The 26,530-nt window shown below is 31.7% G+C and overlaps 8 protein-coding genes and 2 non-coding genes across 10 annotated transcripts; 5 read left to right on the top strand and 5 right to left on the bottom strand.

Moving 5' to 3' along the window:
* Nucleotides 1-233: 233 nt before the first annotated feature.
* Nucleotides 234-1,694, top strand: DFA_09101 (uncharacterized protein; the record flags this gene model as incomplete). The annotated part of the gene is made up of 1 exon (XM_004354902.1): nucleotides 234-1,694. The coding sequence occupies one exon, from the start codon at nucleotides 234-236 to the stop codon at nucleotides 1,692-1,694; it is 1,461 nt and encodes a 486-aa protein (XP_004354954.1).
* Nucleotides 1,695-2,384: 690 nt separating this feature from the next.
* On the bottom strand, nucleotides 2,385-2,455 carry DFA_09100. The gene has a single exon. It is a non-coding gene; the product is annotated as a tRNA-His (tRNA).
* Nucleotides 2,456-6,650: 4,195 nt separating this feature from the next.
* Nucleotides 6,651-6,724, top strand: DFA_09099. Its single transcript has one exon. It is a non-coding gene; the product is annotated as a tRNA-Val (tRNA).
* Nucleotides 6,725-9,438: 2,714 nt separating this feature from the next.
* Nucleotides 9,439-11,247, top strand: DFA_09097 (uncharacterized protein; the record flags this gene model as incomplete). Its single annotated transcript, XM_004354901.1, has 2 exons — nucleotides 9,439-10,372; nucleotides 10,448-11,247. The coding sequence occupies 2 exons, from the start codon at nucleotides 9,439-9,441 to the stop codon at nucleotides 11,245-11,247; spliced, it is 1,734 nt and encodes a 577-aa protein (XP_004354953.1).
* A 354-nt stretch (nucleotides 11,248-11,601) lies between these two features.
* DFA_09096 (dullard-like phosphatase domain containing protein) lies at nucleotides 11,602-12,495 on the bottom strand (the record flags this gene model as incomplete). The annotated part of the gene is made up of 1 exon (XM_004354900.1): nucleotides 11,602-12,495. One exon carries the CDS (start codon nucleotides 12,493-12,495, stop codon nucleotides 11,602-11,604), a length of 894 nt encoding a protein of 297 aa, XP_004354952.1.
* Nucleotides 12,496-12,935: 440 nt separating this feature from the next.
* Nucleotides 12,936-17,593, top strand: DFA_09095 (uncharacterized protein; the record flags this gene model as incomplete). Its single annotated transcript, XM_004354899.1, has 5 exons — nucleotides 12,936-12,943; nucleotides 13,813-13,849; nucleotides 14,126-14,168; nucleotides 14,962-16,628; nucleotides 16,706-17,593. 5 exons carry the CDS (start codon nucleotides 12,936-12,938, stop codon nucleotides 17,591-17,593), a joined length of 2,643 nt encoding a protein of 880 aa, XP_004354951.1.
* Nucleotides 17,594-17,682: 89 nt separating this feature from the next.
* Nucleotides 17,683-18,102, bottom strand: DFA_09094 (uncharacterized protein; the record flags this gene model as incomplete). Its single annotated transcript, XM_004354898.1, has 2 exons — nucleotides 17,683-17,825; nucleotides 17,901-18,102. The coding sequence occupies 2 exons, from the start codon at nucleotides 18,100-18,102 to the stop codon at nucleotides 17,683-17,685; spliced, it is 345 nt and encodes a 114-aa protein (XP_004354950.1).
* A 353-nt stretch (nucleotides 18,103-18,455) lies between these two features.
* On the bottom strand, nucleotides 18,456-20,687 carry DFA_09093 (uncharacterized protein; the record flags this gene model as incomplete). The annotated part of the gene is made up of 1 exon (XM_004354897.1): nucleotides 18,456-20,687. The coding sequence occupies one exon, from the start codon at nucleotides 20,685-20,687 to the stop codon at nucleotides 18,456-18,458; it is 2,232 nt and encodes a 743-aa protein (XP_004354949.1).
* A 223-nt stretch (nucleotides 20,688-20,910) lies between these two features.
* Nucleotides 20,911-24,461, bottom strand: DFA_09092 (phosphoesterase; the record flags this gene model as incomplete). Its single annotated transcript, XM_004354896.1, has 6 exons — nucleotides 20,911-21,405; nucleotides 21,494-23,191; nucleotides 23,436-23,600; nucleotides 23,673-23,975; nucleotides 24,062-24,341; nucleotides 24,424-24,461. 6 exons carry the CDS (start codon nucleotides 24,459-24,461, stop codon nucleotides 20,911-20,913), a joined length of 2,979 nt encoding a protein of 992 aa, XP_004354948.1.
* A 552-nt stretch (nucleotides 24,462-25,013) lies between these two features.
* DFA_09091 (uncharacterized protein) lies at nucleotides 25,014-26,402 on the top strand (the record flags this gene model as incomplete). Its single annotated transcript, XM_004354895.1, has 1 exon — nucleotides 25,014-26,402. The coding sequence occupies one exon, from the start codon at nucleotides 25,014-25,016 to the stop codon at nucleotides 26,400-26,402; it is 1,389 nt and encodes a 462-aa protein (XP_004354947.1).
* Nucleotides 26,403-26,530: the final 128 nt, after the last annotated feature.

Genomic DNA, 26,530 nt, shown 5'->3' with positions numbered 1-26,530 from the left:
AATCTGCTCAAACATATGACTTTAACCACAAACCGTCAAAAAAAAAAAAAAAAGACTTTGTTTTTTGCCTTTTTTTTTTATTTCTTTGTGTATTGATGAAGATCATCTTTGACCTTTTGTGATTAATATTAGTAGAGATGAAGATAATTAATACTATACTTTTAATTTTATTATTATTGATTTGTTTAAATCAAAATGTCAATAGTACTACAACAACTATTGATGGATATCGAATGTTACAATTTGATTCATCTACATTTAGATTTGGACCACAAAGATCAATACTTGGTGCACAAACTATAAGATATGAACAATCAAGAGCTTTGGAAGACTATTCAACGTATACGGTCGTTATTGGTGTTGGTCATTTGACATTTAATGTATTACAATCATTATTGGAACAATCAATTGCTGGTATTATAGTGACTGTACCATCAACCAATAATATTGGGTCGTCGTCGACATTGACTATTGCATCATTGTCTAGGTTGACAATCAATGTACCAATCTACTTTGTCGAGGATGAGGATATAAAAGAGGATTTGGTTGGTGGAGATCTTAGATTGGTCACTAGCGACAAGACACCATCACCAACACCAATCACCCAATGGAATGTAATCAACTTTTCAGGTAGATTGGTTGGACAAGTCGAACGAGGCGATTCAATCGTTCCACCAACGGTTGTCGTCGTTGCACACTATGACACGTTTTCTAGACTCGCTCCTGCCTTTGTCTCTACCACTATTAATCGTCGTGAACAAAGTACTAGTGGAGTGGTTGCACTCTTGGAATTGTCTCGTATCTTTTCCAAACTCTATTCAAGTGCTGACAATCAACCAGCCTATAATATCATCTTTTTGTTAACGAGTGGTAGTGCTACCAATTATCAAGGTGCCGAACAATGGTTATCACAACAATCACCTGTCGTCTCTGAATCTATTGATTTGGTTGTTTGTATAGATTCGCTCATTAGTGGACGTTCTAATGATGAACCGCTATATTTACATGTATCACGTCCACCAAAAGATAATACAACTAGACAACTATACTCTGACTTTACAACATCGGCAAGTGATTTTGGATTGGAAATGAATTTGGTTCAGAAAAAGATTAATATTTCGTCGCCAGTCATTTATTGGGAACATGAAGTATTCTCGAGAAAGAGAATCCCTGCAGTCACCGTGTCACAACGAAAACAACCATTTGACCAATCGACTGAACCACTCTTGCTCGTCGATCAACCCATCAACACTCGTTCACTCGCCACCAATATTCAAATCATCGCCAAGGCAATCATCAATCATATCTATGCAAATGAAAAGATTAGTAAAGATATCTTGGTAGCAGAGGACTCTGTCTTGTCTGTCAACGAGGCATTTATCGATAGTTGGTCAAATGCACTTTCAAGAGTAACTAGATCTTTACCATTTGTTGATGTAGGTCAGATTCAACCAGCAATCGAAAAACTCTTAAATACCTATCTTTTAGATGTTGTAGTTGATTCTAGTAAATCTGGGACGTCCTCTGGTTTGGTATGTTATCAACCAATTCAAACAATCTTGTCATTTAGTAATGTAAAGTCTTTTACTTTTGACATTTTGGTTTTTGTTGGTTGTATCGTCTATTTGATTGCTCTCTATTTTGGTCTTTGTGGTAAAGATCGTGCATTCAATGAAATTAAATCTTTCTTTTAAAATAAATAAATTTAAATATATATATAAAACTAAAAAAAATCTAAAAATATTTAATGGGATGAAGAAATGAGAAATAGCTTTGTAAAATTGTTTTCGTCCAACCAACGAGCAACAGAGAATTTATTAATACATTTATATAACACTATCCCCTATCTATAAGACTAACTAATAGTTTAAGACAACTATCGTCTCCGACAACTTCAGTTTATGGATAGAAATAACATGTTGATCTGGTGGAAATCGTAAAAGTTAACGGCGACGCTAGTGTGGACAAACTGGATAGTTTGGAGATTAGCAACACGTTAAACATGTTGCTTGTTTAACGTGTTGCTAATCTCCAAACTTTCCAGCCCCAAAGACTCAAGAATGCTCAAAATAGCACTACCGGAGGTACGATTTATAATAATATTCCAGCCATGGTATGGAGTATTTGAAAGAGATGATCCTACTACTATATAACTATGTGATATCTATATATGAGGATTAGACACTATGCTCACACTATTTTTTTTGACTATTTTAGATTTATTTGATTTAATTGGTTGGCGCCAGATTATTAGTTTAAATAAATGTTGTGATTATTTTTTTTTTTTTTTATATGAGTTGTTTGTGTTGGAGTTGCAATCATTTGTGTTGGAGGTTGGAGGCTTAGAGCGCGTTATTTCTTGCTAAATAAGGGCATAAAAAACGTGCTCAGACCAAGAATCGAACTTGGGATAAGAGGACCACAACCTCTTGTGATGCCACTTCACCATCTGAGCTCACAAAAGCAATAAATAAAACATCGCGACCTTGAACTCGGGGGGTTTTTTTTTTTTTTTTTTGTCTGATGAGGTCAAGATTTTTTTTGCCCTCTTCGAACAAACAGCCTTTTAAATTAAAACAAATAAACCATAAAAACCGTATCGTGCGACTCGAGTTACGATACAGATTTATTTATAAAAAAAGGTTTTTTAATTAAACCCACACAGGAAAAGAATTACATTAAAAAAACAAAAAGGAGACCCACTCAGCTCGAGTTTGACGACACGTCTACATTTGAAGATACTCAATCTAATAGAGGAGTAATGAGATGAACTGAGTTGCCTTCATAGGGCTGATACGTAGCATGGTTTTAATAATAATAAAAAAAAGTTGGCCCATTTCAGATCAAGTTCATCCATTCTTTATTATTAGTATCATAAACTTTAGGTATAAGTAAAACATATCTTATAAGTTTTTACACAATAGAACTAATTTATATTTTTAAAATTTAAAATTTGATTTGTAATGATTGTTTTCTTTAATCATTTCATCCAAGTCATCATAATGGTCATCTTTTAATTGATGATAATAAAACTTGCGTTCTCTACGTTGTAGAAAAGGTTCAAAGTCGTCTTGATCAGATAGACATAGTTCCTTTGGCATGGTATGAATGACGGATTCACGGGATGGTGCCAATGGCATATTTCTTTTTACTTGAAATAAACGAGGAATGGCTTCCCTGGCAGTGATCAATCGTTGTTTTGGTTCCACTACTGTCTTTTTGACTTTTGACTTGTATCGCTTGAGTCTAAGCTCTTGGATTAATTCATTTGAATATTCAAATGGAAGAGCAAGGTGACTGACAGACTTGCACCAATCAAGTCTTTTCCTATCCAGTGCTTCAAAATGGTCAAAAGAATTACCTAGTTGATATTCCTTAAATGAAACGATTTCATTGTGTCTACCGCTTTGAGCTAGATTTTCACAAGCCAAAAAGTATGCCAACTTGACCTTGGTCCAATTGCCGTAATGACATGGCATGCTGAGGATGCTAATCAACTTTTCCATATCTCTAATTTGTGTGGAAACTTGTTCTTTTTCTTGAGCACCAAGTTGCGAGAATTGGAGTAACGAATCCAAGTGGTTCTGGGCAGCAGCCAACTGTTGACTTGTTAGATTGCCCTTGTGCTTGCTGGTTGTGGTGGTAGAGTTGAATGGATTGATAATGAGAACAGTGTTTGTTGTGATGTAGCCCAACAATGGGTTGAGGCGTTCGAGTGATATCGTTCGAACCTTTCTTAAAGCCTTTTCCTGTATTGTTTCACCCTTTTTGCCTTTAGGAGCTGGTTCCATTTTTACATTAGAGTAATAGCATTGACCCATAAGATAATACCAAAGAGCTTTGAGAAAATCGACTGTGATATCGAATTGAAGTGGTGTTTCTCTGGATTCTAACCCATTGCGATAGTTGTTTGATTTCAAAGCAGTATCCCATAGCTTTTCCAGTTGTGGGCCAATGTCCATTGAAACAAACATTTCATCTAGTTGCTCCTTGGTCAGAATGATTCCCGAGTTGTCCAAACCTTCTTTGCCAAAGGTTCGCAATAAATCGGTCGACCACTTTGCCGCGGTATTAAACTCTCTACAAACCAAGCGGCTGTTGATTTCAGTATAGGTAGTGTCATCGTCTTTTCTATCAACACTTTTCTGACAATTAGCAAGGGGAGTCTCGACCAATCTTGCACTCGAGACGGCACAGAGTCCTCCTTGCGTGATTGTCTTTTCTCTGATCTTGTCGGTTGTCATTTCATTCTTGCCATGCTTCTTGCTGTGGTCTTTGGAAGCACAATCACTAGCAAGAGTTGAATCCAAATTACCATCTCTTTTGTTAAACAATTGGACTAGACTAGAAAATAAAAAAATAGATAAATATAAATTTAATTAATAATTTGTTCTTTTTTTTTCGATATATATTTGTTTAAAAAAAGATCATTAAAACTTACAAACAATTTTTACAATCTGTAGTTTTATCACAAGGACACTCCAAGAGGTCTGGTAAATAAAATGGTCCTGGTATCTTTGATACTTGAGGGGGAATGTTGGGGGGAATATCTGTACTACTACTATTATTTGTTTGCATTATTAAATGTTGTAAATGATATAAATTATTATATTTTTGTTGTTTCAATCCCCTTATACTTTAATAAGGATAACATTTCCCTCTGCGACAAATGTCATTCCTTTTGTGCAGCCGACCACAATATCACCCAATCTCGAAAAATACAATCAAGTATGTGTCTTTTTGAAAGATTATAAACCAAAATCATCCAATCCGTGAGCTTATCCAAAGGCTTGGTTGAGGGTAAATATCACCCCAAAAATTGATTGTAGTCATTGAAATGGTTGTATTGTTGAATGACTGTAGATTGATATATTTTTAAGAGGATGGCTCTATATCAATGTATCTCTTTTACTCTCGTTTTCATTTTGATACATTCATCTCTTTAAACTAAAGGTAATGTAACATCTAAGTATATAACATCTAACGAGTTGTACTTTTCTGTAAATGGCGATATTTCTGCTTACTTTGATAGGTAACAATTATTGTGCACTTTGAATCAACAAGTAAATATTAATACTAGTATTCACCGACAATCAATGAATAAGAAAGAAAAAAAAATGAAAAAAAGATATTTTTTTAAATTAAGTCGAAACGTGGTTCAAGATTTATTAATATTAATCATTATAAATCTATAAGAACCTTTTATATTAGTATCAGATGAGAAATCCACCATGTGTAAATAAAATGAATTTCTTTTTTTAAAATTTCTCAACTAGATCATAATACAAAAATAGATAATGCTGTTTTGCGAAGCTAGTTTGCCCAGACGAAAGAGAAATTGCTAGTGTGAGAGATCAGTTCGAGATTAGTCAGTATAGATTTGCAGTTTTGGATTAGTCAAGATGGAAAATAGTTGAAGATTTTGGTAACGATTGCTATTGTATTGTTTGGGTCGAGACACTAGTCACGATCTCCGAATTGCACTTTCAGGCTACACCATGTGCGATGAAAGCTGGTTTGAGTTCTTTTTTTAATAAACTTGATGTGAGCTATCATCTACCCACATGATAGCTATTATGATTGTTTTATTTTAAATTTATTATTTTTTTTTAAAGAAATTTATTTTCTTTTCTCTCCTGTGAGAGACCGCAAAATTCTCTCACACAGAGTGTTTTGATTTTTAACATTTTTGAAATTTTCCTTTTTTTTAGGCCTATAAGATGTTTATCACGTTGTGCTTGACATTAAGAAAGGAATGGGTCAGCTGAGAATTCAAGATCAAAAAATTCCAAGTTTATTTAAATCATCTCAAAATTTTATTAAAACTAAAATAATTAATATTTGTTTGAATTTATCAATAGCTCATCGAATCTGTTAGTTTTAGATTGTCTAAAATCAATGATATCTCAATGAACTCAATCATGGGTGGATCAAGTCTAATAGGCTATTTTGGATAAAATAAAAACGACCAACTATCGTCAGATAGTAGTCTTGATCAACAATTATAAATGGATTAGAATATTCCAATAAAGAAGAATTCATTCTTATTGATTATTACCACAATAGTTATAATTGAATTATTCTATTTAAACGATACGCATGAAAATATCGATTCAATCTAATTATTATTGATATATTATTAATATACCTCTCAAACTAATTATATTTCATTTAATTTATTTTTAGAACAAGCAACAATCCAAATCAATCCAATATGCTTGATTATTTTAAACAAAAAGAGATATCAACTTCGATAGACATGGACAACCCCCTAGAATTCAGAACAAATTAACTTTAATTCCTCTCGAGATAATCTTTATCTCTTGCTGGTCAATTAAAAAGTATAATTAATAAAACTTTGTAACTTTGAGTCCGACTCTTCCTGATAAATTTATATGAGTTTTGCGAAAAACCCAGCGCAGTTGTTTTGACTTCTCACAAATACAGATTTTTTTCGTTTGCCGTCACGTGATAAAAGTCAGGATGGTGTAGTTGGTTATCACTTGGCAAATAGAGATGAAATAACCATTAAATGATCAAGAATTAGTGTTTTTGAGAAAAACGGGGGTTTTTTTAAGCATCTACCTGTAGTTTGAGAAAAAAGGGGGACTATAAATACAGATTTTTTCGTTTGCCTTCACGTGATAAAAGTCAGGATGGTGTAGTTGGTTATCACATGACCTTTACACGGTTAGGGTCGTGGGTTCGATTCCCACTCTTGATAATTATCCCTTTTTGCTGAACGTCTGTTGGCCATGGCGAAATACATTTTAATAAATATGATAGTGTAGAGGGCCCTTCTAACGTATATCACTATTGTATTTAATAAAGAATAAGAGAGAGTAATAAAGTCTTTATAATGTTGTTAGAACAATGTTGTGTATTTATTTATTTATTACTTTACTATACCTTTATAATGTTGTTAGAACAATAAAGAGTATAATGATCGTTTGCGTGTCTTAAAGGTTAACGTTTGTAAAAACCGAGATAATGAGATCTTCATTACAACATTCTCTCGGCTGACCCCCAAGCTGGCTTGCCAATTACCGACAGTCCACTCAAAATCCTTTTCCTCCAATTCGACGATGACTCTGCATCATTTGCAACATCGTTCAGACAGCAAATAGGGCGCAAGATTTCTCTTGTCCCTGTACAGATTATTAGTTTAAATAAATGTTATTATTAAAAAATCTTTTATTTAAATAAATTTGATAAAATACCAAACAACTGACCATTTGAACGAACGGCCGAGATGGACAACATCCTTTTATTCAAGACTATACCAAAATGCTTGACCAAATACAACAACAAGACAATAGTCCCCAGACTCTTGTCAGACGCCAAAGCAATAGCCGAGTACCAATCAACAGCCCTCTGAATATCCTTTACCGTCAATTCCTTCTTCTTTTTCGTTTCCCACCACCATTTAAAGAAATTTAAATTACCAACTTGAACAATCGTCTCTAAATATAAACCATCATCATCATTTTTGTTGTTTTTTAGATTCGCTAAAAATTTTAAAACCATTCCATTTCCAATTATATCTTTTAAATTTAAATCTAAACCATTAGGTTTGATTGAATCAACTTTTGGTTGAAAAAGTTTAAATGCTTCCATTGATATCCAACTAGCCTGATGAATAGATAAATGATTATCCAAAGAATAAAAAAATTTGTTGATTCTAGAGAATTTTGGTACATTGACGACATGAATTTTAAATTGAAATTGATCTTTTAATAGTTGTAGTAATTCCTTGTCTTTTGTTTCAACCATTATATATTCCACCACCTTGTTAAAATATTCATTTGTAAATGTACAAAAAGTTTTTTTTTGATGTTGAATCAATTGCAAAATATTTTCTCGGGTCAATTCCTCCATTGGTATATCTTTTAAATAGATACAATCAAAAAGTTTGGTTGCATCAAATGCCAATTGAAATGATCTTGCTGTTAAAGATGAACCCATTACCCTTGCAATGTGTGGGTTTGCCATTACATAATCATATTGTACTTTAGGGTCTGCATTATTTATAATATGTTTTGTTGCTTCAACTGTTAGGTCTCTACAATCCAAGAATATTCTCTCCAACCATTCCATTTTTGTTCCAATTGTTTTATAAACTTGAAGAGGTAAATTCTTTTTAAATAGATTGGTAATAAAAAAATCCAAATCCATTTCCAATATACATTTTGTTGCCCTATCCAATAATAATCCATTTTCATTATCATGTATTGGATAAATAATAATTGCAAGATAACATTTAATTAATTCTGAGGATATTTGATCTTTTCTATTAAATATTTTATCTATTAAATATTGATTATCAGATATGATATATGATTCCCAAAGACCAATCGTTTCTTTATAGAGTAAAATAAATTTTGATGGTTCAAATTGAATCATTTGTTTAAATGATTTAATAAAATGACCATAATGTTTTGATTTTACTCTATTTAAAGAATAATGTTTAAACCTTTGATTGGTAGTTTTTTCTTTATCTTTTTTAGTTTCTTTTGTATTATCAATTGATAATTTAAAATGTGGCAATTGTACATTTCCACAACAATAAAAGTATTGTGGATCAATGATTGATAGATAACTTGATAATTCTGGAAAATGATCCAATAACCATAAAATAAATGTTGAATCATTAAAATGTGACATTGATGTTTCCAATAGTTCTATTATTAATTCATTTCCATCCAATATTGGATTAATATTCTTCTCGTTGAATAGATATTCTAGAACATGTAAATTTTGACCTTTTACAGCACCAATAAAAGCACCTCTTGTTGATAATTTGATTGGTTCCTCTTGAGAAAATAAAATTTCTATAATCTCTAAATGACCGACTTGACAAACATTTCTAATCAATGACCATGATATAAAGTAATCTTTAAATTGTCTATAAAGAAATGTAAACTGACGAACGTCATTGACCAATAAACATATAGTTTCAATATCTCTGACTAAAACACTACATATAGTATCCAAACATCCCATTTTAATCTTGTCAATCAATAGACCAACATATTTTGAATCTAAAATCTCTTTTACACTTTGATAATGTTGATAGGACCATCTAAATAAACAATATTCTCTTTCTTTACTTTCTATAGTCTTTAAATGTGAAAATATTAATTTAAATAAATATTGATTCTTGAATGGTATATGAATCATTATTTATATAAAAAAAATGTAAAAAGAAAAGAGAATAGAGAGAAGTAGACTTTATATGATTAAAAAATTTAAAAAAATAGAAAAAAAACAAAAAAAAATAGAGTGAGATCTTTTAAACTATTTTCTACTACTCTTACTTTTTCTCTCACTCTCTTTCTTCTCTTACTCTCTCTTTCTATCTTTTTTTAAAAGAGAGGTAGGGGATAATATAATCATTCAATCATCACTATAGGTAATTTTAATACTACTACTACTACTATGAATGGTACTAGTAACCATAGAGATCAAACAACAAACAACCTTATAGATCAAGAATGTAATCTACCTCCAAGTACTGGTATTTTGGGAAGTGATGGATTTGAAGATGACCTTAGTATAGATGGTAGTTTATTCAATGGTAGCTACAATTATATGATGGATACTTCTCAACCATCATCACCAATGTCACCACCAATCTATTATTATCCTTCGGATGCATATAGTCCTGATCAAGAAATTTATTCTCCTCTCAGATATTCCCCTTTGGCAAAAGAAAATGAAAATATTAATAATAATGAAAATATAAATTCATCAGAATCTGAATCATCAACATCATCATCATCATCACCATCAACATCATCAACAACAAGAGGTCAATTTTCACAGCAAGCAAGATGGTATCCTTCACAATCTGGATATCGTTATTATACATCATTTATGCCACCAAAAAATCCAACCGAATTATCTTCTTCACCTTCCTCTTCTCCTTCTTCATTAGATTCTGATGATATTAATAGTAGTGATAGTGAAAATAATCAAAAAAATACTTCTACTACTACTACTACTACAAAGAAGAAAAAATTAACAGATCAAGAATATTATGAAAAATGTAAAGCAAACATACCACAATATCTTGGTCCTTATACAAAAGAACATGAAACAAACAATGACCCAACTTTAATATATGATGGTACAAGATTAACTGAAAATCAAGTAGACGATTATTTAGAATCATCAAGAGAAATATTTTCAAAACATCTTCAAGACATTAAAGAAATGGGTATAAAGTTAAATTTGGACATTGATCGGACAACTGATGATCAACTATTAAATATTCTTCACGAATACGACTATTCACCAGTGTTGGCTTTAGATTCTATAGACTATTCAACACTTCAATCTATTTTACCATGTTTATCAGATTATATTGAATGTAAGAAAAACAAAAAATGAAAATTTATATATATATAAATATATATTTACAATTTTCTTTATTTATTTATTTTAGCTGCATGGAGTATAAAAGAAAAAGATCAATTTTATAAAGCATACAATTCACTTGGGAAAGGGGGATTATCTATTATTCATACTATTATTGGGACAAAAACAAGAATGCAAGTTTTGGAATATTTTTATTATTGGAAAACTACTTCTCAATATGCAAGATTAAAGAGAAGAGTAAAAAATCAAAGTATTCAAAATATTACAAAACCTCAAATTTCAAAGGAAAAAGAAAAAGAAAGGGAAAAGGAAAAAGAAAAGGCAAAGGAAAGGGAAAAACAAAAAGAAACTAATCAACCAATTCCAATTCAAACTGAACAAATCCATGAAGATAAAGAGAAACAACATCAACATCAACAACATCAACAACAACAACAAGATCATGATATAAAAATAATAATAGAACAAGATGAAGAAGAGGAAGAAATAGAAGATGAAGAAGAAGAGGAAATTGAAGAAGAAATTAAAGAAGAAATTAAAGAAGAAATTAAAGAAAAAATTAAAGAGGAAATTAAAAAGCCTGGATCAGAAAAAATTCTTCCAATCATTGAAATTAAAGAAATCATGGAACCAAGAATAATAATACAAATTGATGATCAAGAAAATAATAATAATATATCCAATTCAAAAAGGAAAAGAAACAAAGAAGAAGAAGAAAAACCAGAGGATTATTCTTTTTATTTTGATAATTGTAAGATAATAATTCAAGATTTTGATGAAAATGATATAATTAGAGAATGTATTTTAATGGAAAAGAATTTAAAGAAATTAAAAGAAAATGGATCTAGAGCTTTAATCAAAAAATAAAAATCTTGTACACAAAACTTTGTAAATATTTGGTAAAACAAAAAAAAAAAAAAAAAAAAGAATGCTTATTTTATTTGACAAAAACAAATAATTTGTTTTAATATATTATAATATAAAAAGGAGGAAAGAGGAGAGTTTTATAAATTTCACAAAAAAAAAAAAAAGGTTATATTTTAATTAACCATTTTTTGTTTTTTTTTTATAGTAGTAGTAAAGAATGTTGGTTGGTTGGTTTTTTTGTTGTTATTTAATCGTTACATTTGTTATTAGTTAATTATTATTATTATTATTATTATTTAAAAAGAGAATTTTGTATTATTATTTTTTATCTCTTTTTTTTTTTTTTTTTTTTTTTTAAGTCTTCCTTGTACTATCTAAAACAGGTCTAACATCATCAACCTTTGTAATATCTTCCAATAAAGGTATCAATTCTAATAATTCTCTATCTTTTTCGTCGTCAAACCAACTGTCTACAGGGATTGCATTCTCTGGATGGAACATGTACGATGTTGGTGAATTGTCAATAATGATGGTAGATTTTAGGTCTCTTCCAATTCTCGAAAGATCCTTGACATAGTTGCCCTTGTGGTTGTGACAAGACTCTCTGAAAAGTCTCCAATGGACGACCTGGTATTTATCGAGCAGGTTGAGTACTGGATCGGCATATTTGGCAAGACTGGCAGTGAAAACAACAATTTCAAAGTGTTCACCGACAGCACGCAAAAACTCGTCGACATGGGGTCTCTTTACGACAAAGACCTGATGAATGATGCCCTCAATCTCGACGGGCACGACAAAGTCGGGGTTGGCAACGGGCTTGAACGACGAGTGGACCAATGTCTCATCGAGATCGAGTACAAGTGTCTTTTTGTTGAGATGTTTTGCGTGTGGTGGTGGCAGGAGCGCTTCCATGCCGGCACCCGATGCATAGTTATTATTTACATTGGTAAGGAGTTCTTGACGAGTGGCTCCGCTAGACGTCCCATTGGCACTAGACCCACTATGATTGCCAGACGACGACGACGACGACTTTTTGCTATTGTCTCCAATAAAACAACATAAAAATGCCTTTACCAATCCATTAGAGTTTTTCTTTTTTCCATTGCTATTTGTTCCAGCCGTTGCTGATGAAGAGGAGGAGGAGTTCTTATTGTTTTTAGAAAAGTTCCGACCATCTCCATTAATATTACTGTTACTATTATTATTTAATGTATCATTTTTTGATACTTGTGCGATTGGATTATCCATTTAAAAAAATTATATTATTTTTAATTTATAAGAGTACAAAAAAAGTGAGTGTGAGTAGGATGGGTGTAGTTGGTGATTGATTAGTTTGTTTGGTTGTTGTGTTTTTTAAATGATGGTAATACAATTAATTATTAATACAACTACATATATATATATATATGTCGATTATAGATATATATGTAAAATAATAAATAAATATAAATAAAATAAAATAAAAAAAAGAGTAGAAAAAGAGATAAAACTTATATGATTGTTGTTGTTGTTGTTATCTTTTTGATCACTACTACGACTATTGTTTTTTTTTCTCTTTGGTACTATTACTAAAACTATAATTAATAATAAATGAATGAATAGATAGATAAGATAATTATTATATATAATTATAAATAAATAATTATTTAAATATATAAAAAAAAAAAAAGAGGTAGGTAGAGGTGATGATGAGAAGGTAGGTAGGTATAAAATTAGTAAATCTCTTTTTTGTTTTTTTTTTTTTTGGTTGTTCTCTCTCTCTCTCTAACTACTGATGATGATGATGTTGTTCCTGATGGTGTTGTTTTAATATCATTATTGTTATTGTGGTTGTGATGGATGGATTAAAGTGATGGATCAGTTTTTTTTTTTAGTTTATTTCTTGGTTGTTGCAAACAGCAGTAGCAGCAGCAGTGTGTCAGTGTATGTGGGTGCTGTTATTATTGTACTACTTTTGACCTAGGTACTACTGAGATATACAACAACAACAACAACAACAGCAGCAGCAGGAGAGCTGATCGTGTGTGTGTGTGTTTTGTGATATATGGTGGATGGGAGGGAATCAAAAAGAAAAGGTGTGTGTGGGATTGTGCTAAACAATGTTATGGTGGGTAGGTTTAAAATAAAATCAAAAATAAACTAACCGATGTTTGGATCTTTTGGTTTTGGATGATAAACTAGCTAGTCGTATATACCCCTTTTTTTGTTGCATGTTCAACTGTTAAGTGGATTGTGTTTGTTGTTGTTGTTGTTGTTGTTGATGTTACACACACACACAAACCACCACTGTACTCGTTGTTATTTTATTATTATTGTGAATTGAAGTTGAAAATGTTGTTGGATGTTGGGCGCACATATATATAACACAACACACACACAATATAATACAGGACAGGTGAGGGTTGGGTTAAATTTAAATACGACTCGACGAGAGACTATTATCTCCCTCTCTAATAGTAATAAATAAAACATTTGTTTTGATGATGTATCCATGTCATTTAGGTTCCCTCCAACTTCTTCCACTTTTGGGCTGTTGATTTTTTTTTTTTTTTTTTTTTTTTTTAGATTTCCATCCATGGATTTAAACAATCGTGCTAATACTGTTATTATTATCACAACAATAGTCAAATGTACGACTAGTAGTTGATGATGATGTTTGATTCCCCTTTTCTATTGCTGTTGTTGTTGTTATTATTAGGCGATAAAATAGTACTACTTTATTGCTGCTGTTGCAGGTGTCACTCAATGAGTTGTCGTAAACAGTACTGTGTTTGTTTGAATTGTTGTTGTATCTGCATCAGAATGACACTTTTGGTACAATGATTGGAATGAATAGAATAGAGGAAAAAAAAAAAAGTGGTTTATATACCTTTTAAAGAGTACTATCTATCTATCGAATCTATCCGTCGGATTTATAAAAAGTATGAACAACAATTCCACGTCGTTGCTCTCTCTCTCCAATAAATAATAAATAGTAGTAGTAGTAGTAGTAGTAGGGAGTAGTGTTATCTTTCTCTTTCTCTTTCTCTTTCTCTCTTTTTGTTGTTTAATTATTATGATTATTATTGTATACACACAAACTTTTCTCTCTCGACATCCACACTTGATAGCTATTGGTGATGCCAAACAGTTGATCAAAGACGTTGGGTGGAGCTCCCAAAATTCAAAAAAAAAAATTCAAAAAATATCTTTTTGGGTGTGTGGGCGGGGAGGGGCGCTGTTTGAATCGGGGCGATTTGATTCCTCATGGAGGTAAATTTAAGTTGAAATCTAATCAGTTAAAAAAGAGAGTACTCGCAGAATACCTGACCTGACTGGATACTTTTTGATCTTTAGAGACATGGGGTTTGTTTGGAATATATATCTCTCACACATCATCATCATCATTTTTCTAAAAATAGAATAACCTTTGAAATAAACAATTAATTAATTTAAAAGAGAGAGAGGTTTAGTAATCTGGGTACAGAGGAGAGCCTTTCAAAGTTCAAAACGGAGATATCTGATGATGAACAGCCCACCTTTTTTTTTTTAAAATATTTTATATAAAAATATCTTGTTTGGTCGATTCATATGAGTCTCTTTTGTCTCTTTTGTCTTCTCTTTTTTTTATTATATAATATATATATATATATTTATAAAGAGTGATGACAAAAGAAAAGAAAGAATTATTAATATTTATTAGATTAGCAATCTATTCGATTATTATCTTTTTAGTATCAGTGTTGGTGTATTCAAATACATTGGAATCTGACTTTTGCTTTGATGATCAATTTGCAATAGTAGATAATCCAGATGTTCGTCTACCTTTATTATTATCATCATCGTTACCATCATCATCATCAGATAATCGATCAATTGGAACATACCTTTATGATGTCTTTTTCCTTCATGACTTTTGGGGACAGAATCTAAAGAGTAATACTTCACACAAGTCTTATCGTCCATTGACAACCCTATCGTTTCGATTCAATGCTGCAATGTCTCATCTATCAACCAATCAAACAGAATTCTTTCATCTCACAAACATCATGCTTCATGCTGTTGTATCAATCTATGTATTCTTTCTTGCAATATTTTTATTCTCCTATAGAAACAATCAACAACAACAACAACAACACATATCATCTTCTTCATCTTCATCCACTTCATTTTCGTCATTTTCATCATTTTCATCATATTTACCAAAAATGTTAGTTTCTGATGAATTGGCAAGTTTTATTGGAGCTATGTTTTTTGCATTACATCCTATTCATACAGAAGCGGTATCTGGTATAGTTGGAAGAAGTGAAACATTATGTACATTGTTTATAATGTTGTCCATATTTTCATATGTCGTTTCTTTTAATTACCAAGGTTCATCGGTGGCTCCCTATCTTGGATCGTTGGTATTTTTCATTTGTGCATGTCTTTGCAAAGAAACTGGATACATGTTGGTCATTATATTGCCTGCTCTCGAATTGGTCGTATTGAATTATCGAAAGACTCAAGGACGATCGGTTATTCCAATTTCAATGGATGCTTGGAAGGAATTTATAATGCGTACATTTGGATTGGTTTGTGTTGCTATTGCTTATATGGCATTTAGAAAGTATATCACTGTATCAGTATTTCTAGATAATTTTAGATTCTTAGAGAATCCAATTGCTCGTCATCCAGATCAACAAACTAGAATCCTCTCCCTCTTCCATCTACACTACAAATATTTTATGCTCTTATTATTCCCACATGAAATGTCTGCTGATTGGAGTTTTAATTGTATCCCCCTCATTCACAACATATTAGATCCATCAAATATTAAATCACTCCTAGTATACACCTCCATCTCCTTTACCATCCTCTTTTCATTCTCTAAACTTAATTTTATTGAATCTCTCAAAAATATTAAAAAGTCTATAACCTCAAAATCAACCAAAAATAATAATAATAATAATAATAATAATAATAATAATAATAATGATGATAAATTTAATTATGATTCATCAAATATATTATGGTTATGTATATTTGGAGTGATAACATTTTTACCATCATCTAATCTATTTTTCTGGGTTGGTACAATGATTGGTGAAAGATTACTTTATCTTCCATCCATTGCTTTTTGTTTAATCATTTCAAGATTAATTACAATTCCATTGGTTAAATTGGAATTATCTTTGTTACAACAACAAAGAGAGTATAATAATTTAAAGAAAACAGATGGAGATAAGAAACAAGATCAAGTTACTACAATCTCTACAACAAAATATTCAAACAAATTTAAATTAATTACAATTACAGTTTGTTTAATTTCAATTATTATTTCTTCACTTTATGGATATAGAACATATCAAAGAAATATTGATTGGGAAGATGATATTAATTTATTCTTTAGTGCTTTAGAGGTATGTAAATTTATAAATTAGAAATAATATTTTCCTAATTATTTAATTTATTTTATTTATACTTTGGTTTTTTTAAGGTTTGCCCAAATAGTGCAAAAGTACATTATAATATTGGAGTATTATATAGAAGATCGGAATCATGGGATATGGCAATGGAACATTTCGAAAAAGCAAAGGAAATATTACCAGAGTATTGTGATGTTGACCATTTCTTGGGGTTGACAATATTAAACAAGGATGGTAGTCTACCACTGGCTCTAAAGTATCTAAATCAAAGTTTAGATTGTCCATATGTAGCAAGTAAGAGTGTTGAATCGATCGCAAAGATTTTCGACTACCTCTTTGCAACCTATCCCGAAAACAATCAATTGTATATAGAGTTGGGGTACATTATTGCTAGATTGAATCCACTCGATGCTGCCAAACAATTCCACAAGGCTGGTATCATGGAATACAACAAAGTAGATAGTCTCTACAAACAACCAAATTGGCATACCATGACATCGGCACAAAAACAACACCAACAAACTGGAATGAAACAAGCTATTACGTTGTTTGAAAAGTCATTGTCCATGTTACCTTCAAACCTCGCCAAAAACCTCAACGATGAAGAAAAGCATCTTTGGTGTTTTAATCAAATCTGGTTATCAAGTTCATTCAAACCATTGGATGTATCAATTTCACTTGGTCATCTTGAAAATATAGTCAAACATTGTAAAGATCAATCTTTCTGGGAACAAACCTATACCAGTCTTTTATCGATTCGTCACCAACAATACAAAGAATCACAGGAAAAAGGTTCTCTTGATCCAGATATTTGTAAATCGTTGGCAGATTTGATGAAAATGTCACCACTCTATCAAGATCAATCAATTCAATTTTATAAACAAGCAAGTGATCTTTATAAACAAATTGGTAAATTTAAAAAATCAAAAGATTGTTTAGATTTAATAAATAAAAAATAATAAATAATAAATAATATATAGTATTTTTCAAAATTATTTGTTATTTATTTATATTTATATAATACAAGATTTATATTTCTTTTTTTGATTTAGAAGAATTCTTCTTTGATAACTAAACCATCCTTCCATTGTTGAAGAGCCCATTGAGTCTTTTGAACTTTGTGGCCACCATATGTGAAATCCATATACATCTCATAGGCTGAATTATTACCATCAACTAGAACTTTTAATACTATTCAAAGAAGAATATTAGAATATTATTATAGTTATGTTTTAATGAGTAGTAAATAGAAAGATATTAAATTACCTTTTGCTTCATGAATAGTAGCATTATTGACAAAACTTTCTTCAGCCTTTCTATTTGCATCTTTACCAATACGATTGGTTGAATCACCCTTTTCAAACATTACAATGTCTGCATGATAATACTTTTCAAAGACTTCAAGAATCTTATGTTCTTGAATACCCTTGATAATAGCTTCCAAGTTTGATCTAATATTTGATGACATTTTTTATAATAGTATTTATAAAAGTTATTGTGATTAAAAATTAATTATTTGTTTGTTTGTTTGTTTGTTGAATTGAATGAATTGAATGATGATTTTTCATACCCATTTATATTGAATTGGTATTTGATTCTGAGAGACAATCAGAATTAAAGTTGTCATTCTTGAACCACAGATCAACGGGAACCAGACGGATTCGGACTCGAGGTTTTTTAAAAGGGGTTAAAAAAAAAAATCTTCTGACCGCAGAAGATGGAAAAAGGAATCTGTTTGGTCTAATTGAACTCACGTGAATCGGAATCTGATTTATCTAATTGTTATTATTAATTTATTTATTAATTTATTTATTTATTTAACTATTTTTCTTCAATTATTGATAGGGTTGGCATATTTAAAAAGAAAAACTCCATTATTCTAACATTACCAGTTGCTTTTATCACTTTTAATAGAGTTTGATTACCAAATTGATTTGTTGGTGCTGTTGTTGGTTGAGAATATAACTTTTTGATTTTATCTACATTGTTGTTGTATATAAATTGAACCATTTCTTCGTTTTTTTTGCCAATTGCATTTTGTAGTATTCTATGAAGTGGCTGTTTCTTGAGCTTGATTATAGTTGAAAGGTATTGAATCATTTCTAGTGATTCTTCTGTTGTCCTACATGCATGTTCGAGCAAGGCGCTATTGAACCGTAAATGTTCAATGTGGCCATAGTTTTCATAGATAAACTTGATGCACTCGAGGGATGCACTGGAACATGCAACGTTCAAGACGTCACGACTAGGTGCAGGTAAACCATTTTTGTGGAAAAAGGCAAGTAAATCGACATTATTACGAATGCATGCCTTGTTGAGTAAGATTTGACTGGTTGAATAGTTAAACACTTCTGGACATTTACAATAAATGTATTCGATAATGTCCAATGGATATTGATAAGAGGGTGATGAGAAACTGAGAAACTGTGTATAGTAGGACGGTGCCATCAAATGAGAAAACTTTTTGATTAACCAAAAGGAAAGATCTAGTTTGACATGGGGCGGTGCAATGTGCGACCAAAAAGGAATGGGATGTGAAGAACCTTGATGATTCGACCAAGTCAAAGGATCGTCCAAATCAATTTCCAAGTGTTTGAGAATGGCTTTATAGAGAGAGACACATCCTCGTTGAGCTGCAGAGCTCAAAATAACTTGTTGTGCATCATGACCTTTACATGGATACTTTTGTATCATGTATTTAAACATTGCCAAATAGTCACCTTTTCCAATACGACAAATATCGGATATAGTATCAGACTTGCATTCACCACCTTGGTAGTGTCGATCAATAAATTGAACCACCTCTAAATGACCATTGATCGATGCATAATGCATTGACATTTTCTTGTCGCATTCTGCACCGATACCACAAAGATATTCAACAACTGCCAATTGACCCTCAGCAGCTGCCTTGTTGATAGCGTCTCCAAGGTTGAAACCAAGTTCTCTTTTCTTGTTGATTTCACAGAGATAACGCACCACGTGAACGTGTCCATTCTTTGCACTATAATTGATAGAGTCTTGTGATTCTACCAATTTTACCGTCTCTTTCAAGTAGATTACAATGTCCAAGTAACCTAGTTCGGCGGCTTGATCGATTGCCCGGTTCAAGAAACGGTCCTGTCCAAAGTGCGAATAAAACAGCTTGACCATGTCCAAGTGGCCACGCACCACTGAAAAGTCGGCAAAATGGTAGAACCGATTGTCTTTGCTTTTTAACAAGCGTTTGTTCTTGTGCGCCAACAAGAGTTTGGCCTCTTCAATACCATCAGTGGCAGCAATCGATGCTAGAGTAGAGACTGTGTAGCAGCATTCAGTCCTATTCTCCAAGATGTATTTGAGAATGGTCATGTGTGGATAGCTAGCAGCCACATCAAACGACCGTCCAATTCCAAGCTCTGGATACGTTTCACATAAATAAGCAAATAGATTTGTATGACCATACTCTGAAGCCATCTCTAGTGTTTTGGTAGAAGGTTTAGACTTTAATGTCTCTATGGCATAGAGTAAACATGCAAAACTACCACTTGCTGCTATATTGTCAACTATCCAACCATTCTTTTTTGAAAGACCGTCTTTGTCGTCGTCATCATTGTCATGTTGATAAAAGTAGTGTGGATATAATTGATGAATCTGTTTGAGTATGAAAACATCTTTACAATTCTTTAATATAGTTGGTAATCCTTGAAAATAAATTATAAATTGATTATAATTATTATTGTTGTTATTGATATTGTCTTGCAATTTAGAAACTAATAGTTTAAATGCTTTTTGTTTTTGTTGTAGTTGTAATTGTTGTTGGTGTCTCTTGGTCAAACTTTTATCAAGTGATGATACAAATAACAAGTCTTCATGATGACAATATCTAAGATGTGATATAGAGTCACTGGTGAAATACTTGTACTTTGTAGTTGATAGTTGTAACTCTTTGTTGATTATAGATATAAATGATAGGACGTGTTTCAATAATAATGTAGATCTAAAGACTCTACCAACACCACCTACTACCACTCCTACTACTGCTACTTTATCTCTTTCTTTATCCTCCTCCATTTTGCAAAAGTTATATAATTACTAGTACACTAATTTAAATGAACTATTCTTCTAGTATCTACATATTTATAATGTTGTCGTTTGATGAATCATCCACAAGGATTCATCAATAAAGATCAAGATTTTCTTCATCTGAGGTTCGCCTTGAAAAAAAAGAAAAAAAAGATAATATTGATATTATTAATAAATAATTATTTATTTATTTAATTATTTAATTATTTATTTATTTATTTAATTGATCTTGTAAAAATAAAGAAATAGTAATGTTTCCAAAGAAATTAGCATTTTGAATTGCCTTTTCATAACTGGTTGATTTACCTTCAGTTCTATTTTCAACTACGAATTTCAAAACATCCAAATGATCATTTCTAGCGGCTTGGTCGACTCCATTAGAGGTTCCTCCTTCTGTTCTATTATGATGTAACCATTCGACAACATTTAGGTAACCGTGTTCCATGGCAAGATCCATTGCATTGGTTGTGCATCCCTCTGATCTATTTTTGGAAAGGTATTCCAAAACTGGAATAGATTTAAAAGCATTATCCATTGCATTGGTTGTACATCCCTCTGTTCTATTCTCACTAATAAGTTTGAGCATAGTTAGGTCGCCAGTATTGGCCGCACTTTTAGCAACACAATCAAGTGTCGTTGTTGTACATCCTTCAGTTCTATTATAATGTAATAATTTTATAATATTTGATCTACCTGATAATGCAGCCTAAAAAGAAAAATAAAAGAATAAATAAATAAATAAATAATAATATATATTTGTTTGTTTGTTTAGTTTAGTTTATGTTTATACATACAATATCCATAGCATTTGGAGTACAACCTTCTGAACGATGTTTATCAAGAAATTCTACAATTTCAAAACTTTTAAATGAAGCATTGTCCATGGCCTCTGTAGTACACCCTTCGGTACGATTAAAATGAAGGAATTCTAAAACAGACATGTGAGAATATTCTGCTGCGCCGTCCATAGCATCTGTTGTGCACCCTTCACTTCTGTTATGATGTAGCCATTCCACGACATTTAAAAAACCGGCGATACTAGCCTTGTTCATGGCATTAACAGTGCATCCCTCAGTTCGATTGAAATGAAGAAATTGTACAAGAGGTAGATTTCCCAACTCGGCTGCATAATCCATAGCCAATGTCGATGCACTATGACCATTTTCGTGGAGATAGGTGACCATTTCCAACCCATTACGTACTGCCAAATCGATAGCATTGACAGTGATAGTAGCACCAATTGAAAATAGATATTTGGCCATATCAAAATGACCTTCAACAACGGCACTTATAATTCCCTTTTTCTTGCAACATCTTGGTCTATTTTCACAAAGAAATCTAACGATCTCCGTATATCCCTTTCTTGCAGGACTTGCCAATACATCCATCGAACACAATGTAGGGTCTTTAACATTATTTTGTAAATACTCTAATATGTTGAGATGTCCATGTGCCGCGGCAGTATCCATCATATAGGCCATTGAAATACCGGGTTTGTTTTGATACAAAAATTGTACAACCTCTAAATGACCTCCACGAACTGCCATTTGCATTGCCTTGTCTGTGCATCCCTCTGTACGATTTCTAAAAAGAAATTCTACTATTTTGATATGTCCTCCAGCTGCAGCACCATCAATAGCACCAGATGTACATCCTTCACTTCGATGTTGATGAAGGAATTTGACAACATCAATGAATCCTCCTGAACTTGCTTCATCCATATGTCTTGGTTTACAAGATTCCGTTCTAGTTTTGTGTAGGTACTCGACTAGATCTAATCTACCGCATGATATGGCACTTGCCAAAGGTGAGAATGCTTCATCACCGGCCGTATCGAGTGTATCACTATAGTGATCTTGTAACCACTTGACAACATGTAAATGTCCGTTTCTGGCGGCCGTTGACATTGTGAATTGGTATGGTTGATAGGAACAATTTTGATAAAGGTATTCTATTACATTCAAGTGTCCTGCATCTGCTGCATGATGCATTGCAGAATTACATACCAACCTATTCTTTCGATCACAAATTTCTTTGTTGTCTGCATGTGAATATCGCTTGTGCAGAAATATGATTATATCTAGAGCACCTCTTTTTGAAAGAGATTTGATAATATGATCATCGGGAATAAAGTCAGGTGACCAGTCATCGATGAGGTGTTGTAGTGTGTCCAAAGTTGCATTTTGATGTTTGATGTATTTGTTGATTGCTTTGCTACGTTTGTCACGATCAACAAAGAGGTCATCCTTTGTCGACAAAGGTATTGGTAGATAATATCTAATAAATGACCATGGCAATGCAAACCTCAGCAAACAAAGAGGATCAGTCTTTGACCTTTCAATCAATTCTCTACCCTTGATTGATTGGTTGTATACACCTCCTCCTTTTTTAACTCCAACATCATAACTTAATCTTGTATCTTCTAAACTATTAAATATGTTATTTCTAATAACTATATTTCTAAATATTGTTATAAATGTTGTATGTGTCATCTTTGAATAAATAAAGAATGATCATCTTTTTTTTTTGAGCCTAGGAGCAGAGTGACAGAAGAAGAGATGGAAGGGTGGAAGATGGAAGATGGAAGGAAGATACTATTTTTTTTTTCTACTAATCTAAAAAAGATCAAAAAGGGGATATTATTTTGGGAAAAGGGATATTTATTAATATTTAGTATTATTTAGTAGTATTATTATATTATTATTATTATTTTAATGGTTATAAAATTGAAGAAACAGAAAGTGAAGTATAGGTATTTTCAGCAAACAATAAACCATCTTTGGCATAGTTTGGATTAATTCTATTCTTTGGTAAACTACATTCCTTTGATGCCAATGTATTATAATTCATGAAATAAATAAAACTTCCAATACATAATCCAATCAACGTACCTGCTAAAATCTAAAGATAGAAAACATGATTATTAATTATTATTATTATTATTATTTGATTGTTTTTGTTGTTTTGTCTTACATCTGAGAAATCATGATGATAATCAACGGTTCTTGAAACAGCGACGAGTGATGAAATTGCATAGGGAGACATGACAATCAAGATCTTCCACATGGCAGCACCCTCCTTTCTAAAAACACGTAGTTTACCACATAGATAAAATGATAGATAGGTCATTGATGCAAAGGAAAGGGAAGAATGTCCACTTGGGAAACTCATTCTTCCATCACGAATCAGACTTTGGTCGTTTGTTTCTACACGTGCCAAATAATCTGGTCTATATCTTCCAGCAATTACTTTTAAAAAATCGGTAAATAATAAGGTCTAAAATAAATAAATAAATAAATAAATAGAGAAGGAATAAATATGTCAATAATCTCTCTCTCTTTTGTCTGTTATATTAGTCGTACCATTGTAAAAGTTTCAAATAAACCAAGAAAAGCATGATGGAAATCATGCATATTTCTATAATATAAATAAAATCCAGCAAAAACAGCCAAGGGAATGAGAAGGGCAATCATGAGTAATGCCCATGTGGGAACAATATCTTTGAGAAGGGGATATTCGACAAGTTGGAAGCCAGTAGGTTCAAATCTATCGTATGGATGTATGACAAAGTTGGTCAATATCTGTTCAGTGACAAATACTCCAATACATAATGCCCAATCTCCAAAATGTTGATTAGTAAACCTAAATAGAATAAAATGTTTTAAAAGATGAAGAAATAAGAGGGAGAAGACTTTGAATTATTATTGTTGTTGTTGTTACCTACCATTTTGCTTGTTTATAGTATCCTAATTTATGAATCATTTTTTTTACTACTCTTCTATTAATGTTGTGTGTAATGTTACAATAAGGTATAATCTTTCCTCTCTACTCTCCTTTTCTCTATTCTCTCTCTCTTTCTCTATCTCTCTCTCTCTTTTGTCGTCGTCTTTGCTAAATTAAATTAATGCTTTATATTTTCAATGCTTTTAAAAAATCGATTCACAAACGTCAAAAAGGTTGCACACAAATTAAATAAAAAATAATTAAAAAATCGACGTTCTTTTACAACAAACTCTACTACACAAAATAAAATCTATTGTTGTGTTGCTTATTAATATTTATTATTATTATTTTAATCTCTACTATTGTGAATTGTCATACCACAATTCATTTACACCTTTTCAAACCGAGACTACGACAATACATAGCGACCATTGGCATCAGGATATTTTAAAAAGGGAAAAGGACAAATCTGTGCAAATATCGGTGATTGTGAGAAAATGAAAGAAAAAGAGAACAAACGCGTTTGTTACTTTACTTTCTTTATAAAAAGAAGACTATAGATAGAATGAACGTTAGTTAGTTATCAAGAAAATGATCAATACCATATCAACCACCAATCAATCCCCTCCTCCACCACCACCATTAATACCATTATTATCATCATCAATGTCACCAACTTTATTGTCAAAACAATCAATAATACTATTTCAATCAAAGATATGGAATAATATAGTATTGAAAAGACATATATTTTCATTGATTAAAGAGACTTCACCTTTTGATCGTCAAAGACTTTTAAAATCTATTCATCATGTGCGGACGATAAATATATTTACAGAGAGACCAGAGGCATATGAGCATTCACCACAGAGTCTACTGACATGTCCCTTGTTGACATTCAAACGATTAAAGACGATGATTGATATCGTTGGACCTGCGAGAATTCAATACTATTATCACTACCTTCCAAGGAACCCTCTTATGAGGTTTGACATTTCACTGTTTCAAGAGATGTGTCGTATTCTTGGAGTAGAAATGGGACTTGCAGTCAACAAATATATTGGACCACTCACTTGGGTAGGTGCAGTCACCTCAAACAATCTAGAGTTTTACAAATACCTACGTCAGCATTTTTCATTTAATCCATCGATCATAGAGGGCAAACAACTGATACGATTGGCAGCATTACCACACTCGTATCGATCAATCATTGAACGTGACCTTATTACTCTGCCAAGTGGAACAGAAATGTTGGAAATGGTCTTTGAAGATGTTTTCAATTGTTATCCTATCGGTCTAGATTGGTTGTCATTGGTTGCTTACGACTTTATCTTTTTCACTGGAGAAACTGATATCTACAAAGTATTGGAAAAATTACATCACAAGTTAAAAGAGACAGTACCTCCTAATCGGACAATATCCGATAAAGGATTCGTCCTAACCGATCAAGAAATACTTTCTCTAATTGAAACAAACAACAAAGATCTATTCAATTATCTATATGACAATCAAAAGATTAGAATCAATTCAAATTTACTTGTTTTGGTTGTTAATAGATGTAATTTTGATTTAATCTTATTTATTAATAATCTATCATCAAATGGAAATAATAATAATAATAATAATAATAATAATAATAATAATAATAATAATGGAGATAATGGAGATAATGGTTTCCTATACTCAATGTTAAAGTATACAATGAGTAAATCTTTCAAATATTTAACAAGACATAGTGACCAAGAGGTTGTTAGAAGATTCAAAACTGAATTCTATCAATATGTCAAACCATTACATTATCTCGATCCTTTATTAGACCAACTACTAAAACATCAAGATTATAATAATAATAATAATAATAAGATTATTATCGAACCCAAATTCCATGGTAGAGTAGTCAAAAATCGAACCCCTCAACATATGAAAATATTCCAACAACAATCAATTGATCCAATTCCTCTATTCAACTTTGACCTCTAAAAGTAATAGGATAAAAATAAATAAATGAGATTTGAGCTTTTTTTTTTTTGGCGCCAAGTTTGAATACAATCGACCTGTGTTTGTTTCTTTTATTCATAGACCACAATATCATCGAGTAGTAGTAGTAG

This window comes from Cavenderia fasciculata, assembly GCF_000203815.1.
Source record: "Cavenderia fasciculata unplaced genomic scaffold Scf_EU5ZYIE01BBABR-5, whole genome shotgun sequence".
Classification (NCBI taxonomy): domain Eukaryota; phylum Evosea; class Eumycetozoa; order Acytosteliales; family Cavenderiaceae; genus Cavenderia; species Cavenderia fasciculata.
The sequence above is the reverse complement of the archived record's forward strand: the minus strand, read 5'-3'. Positions and strand labels throughout refer to the sequence as shown.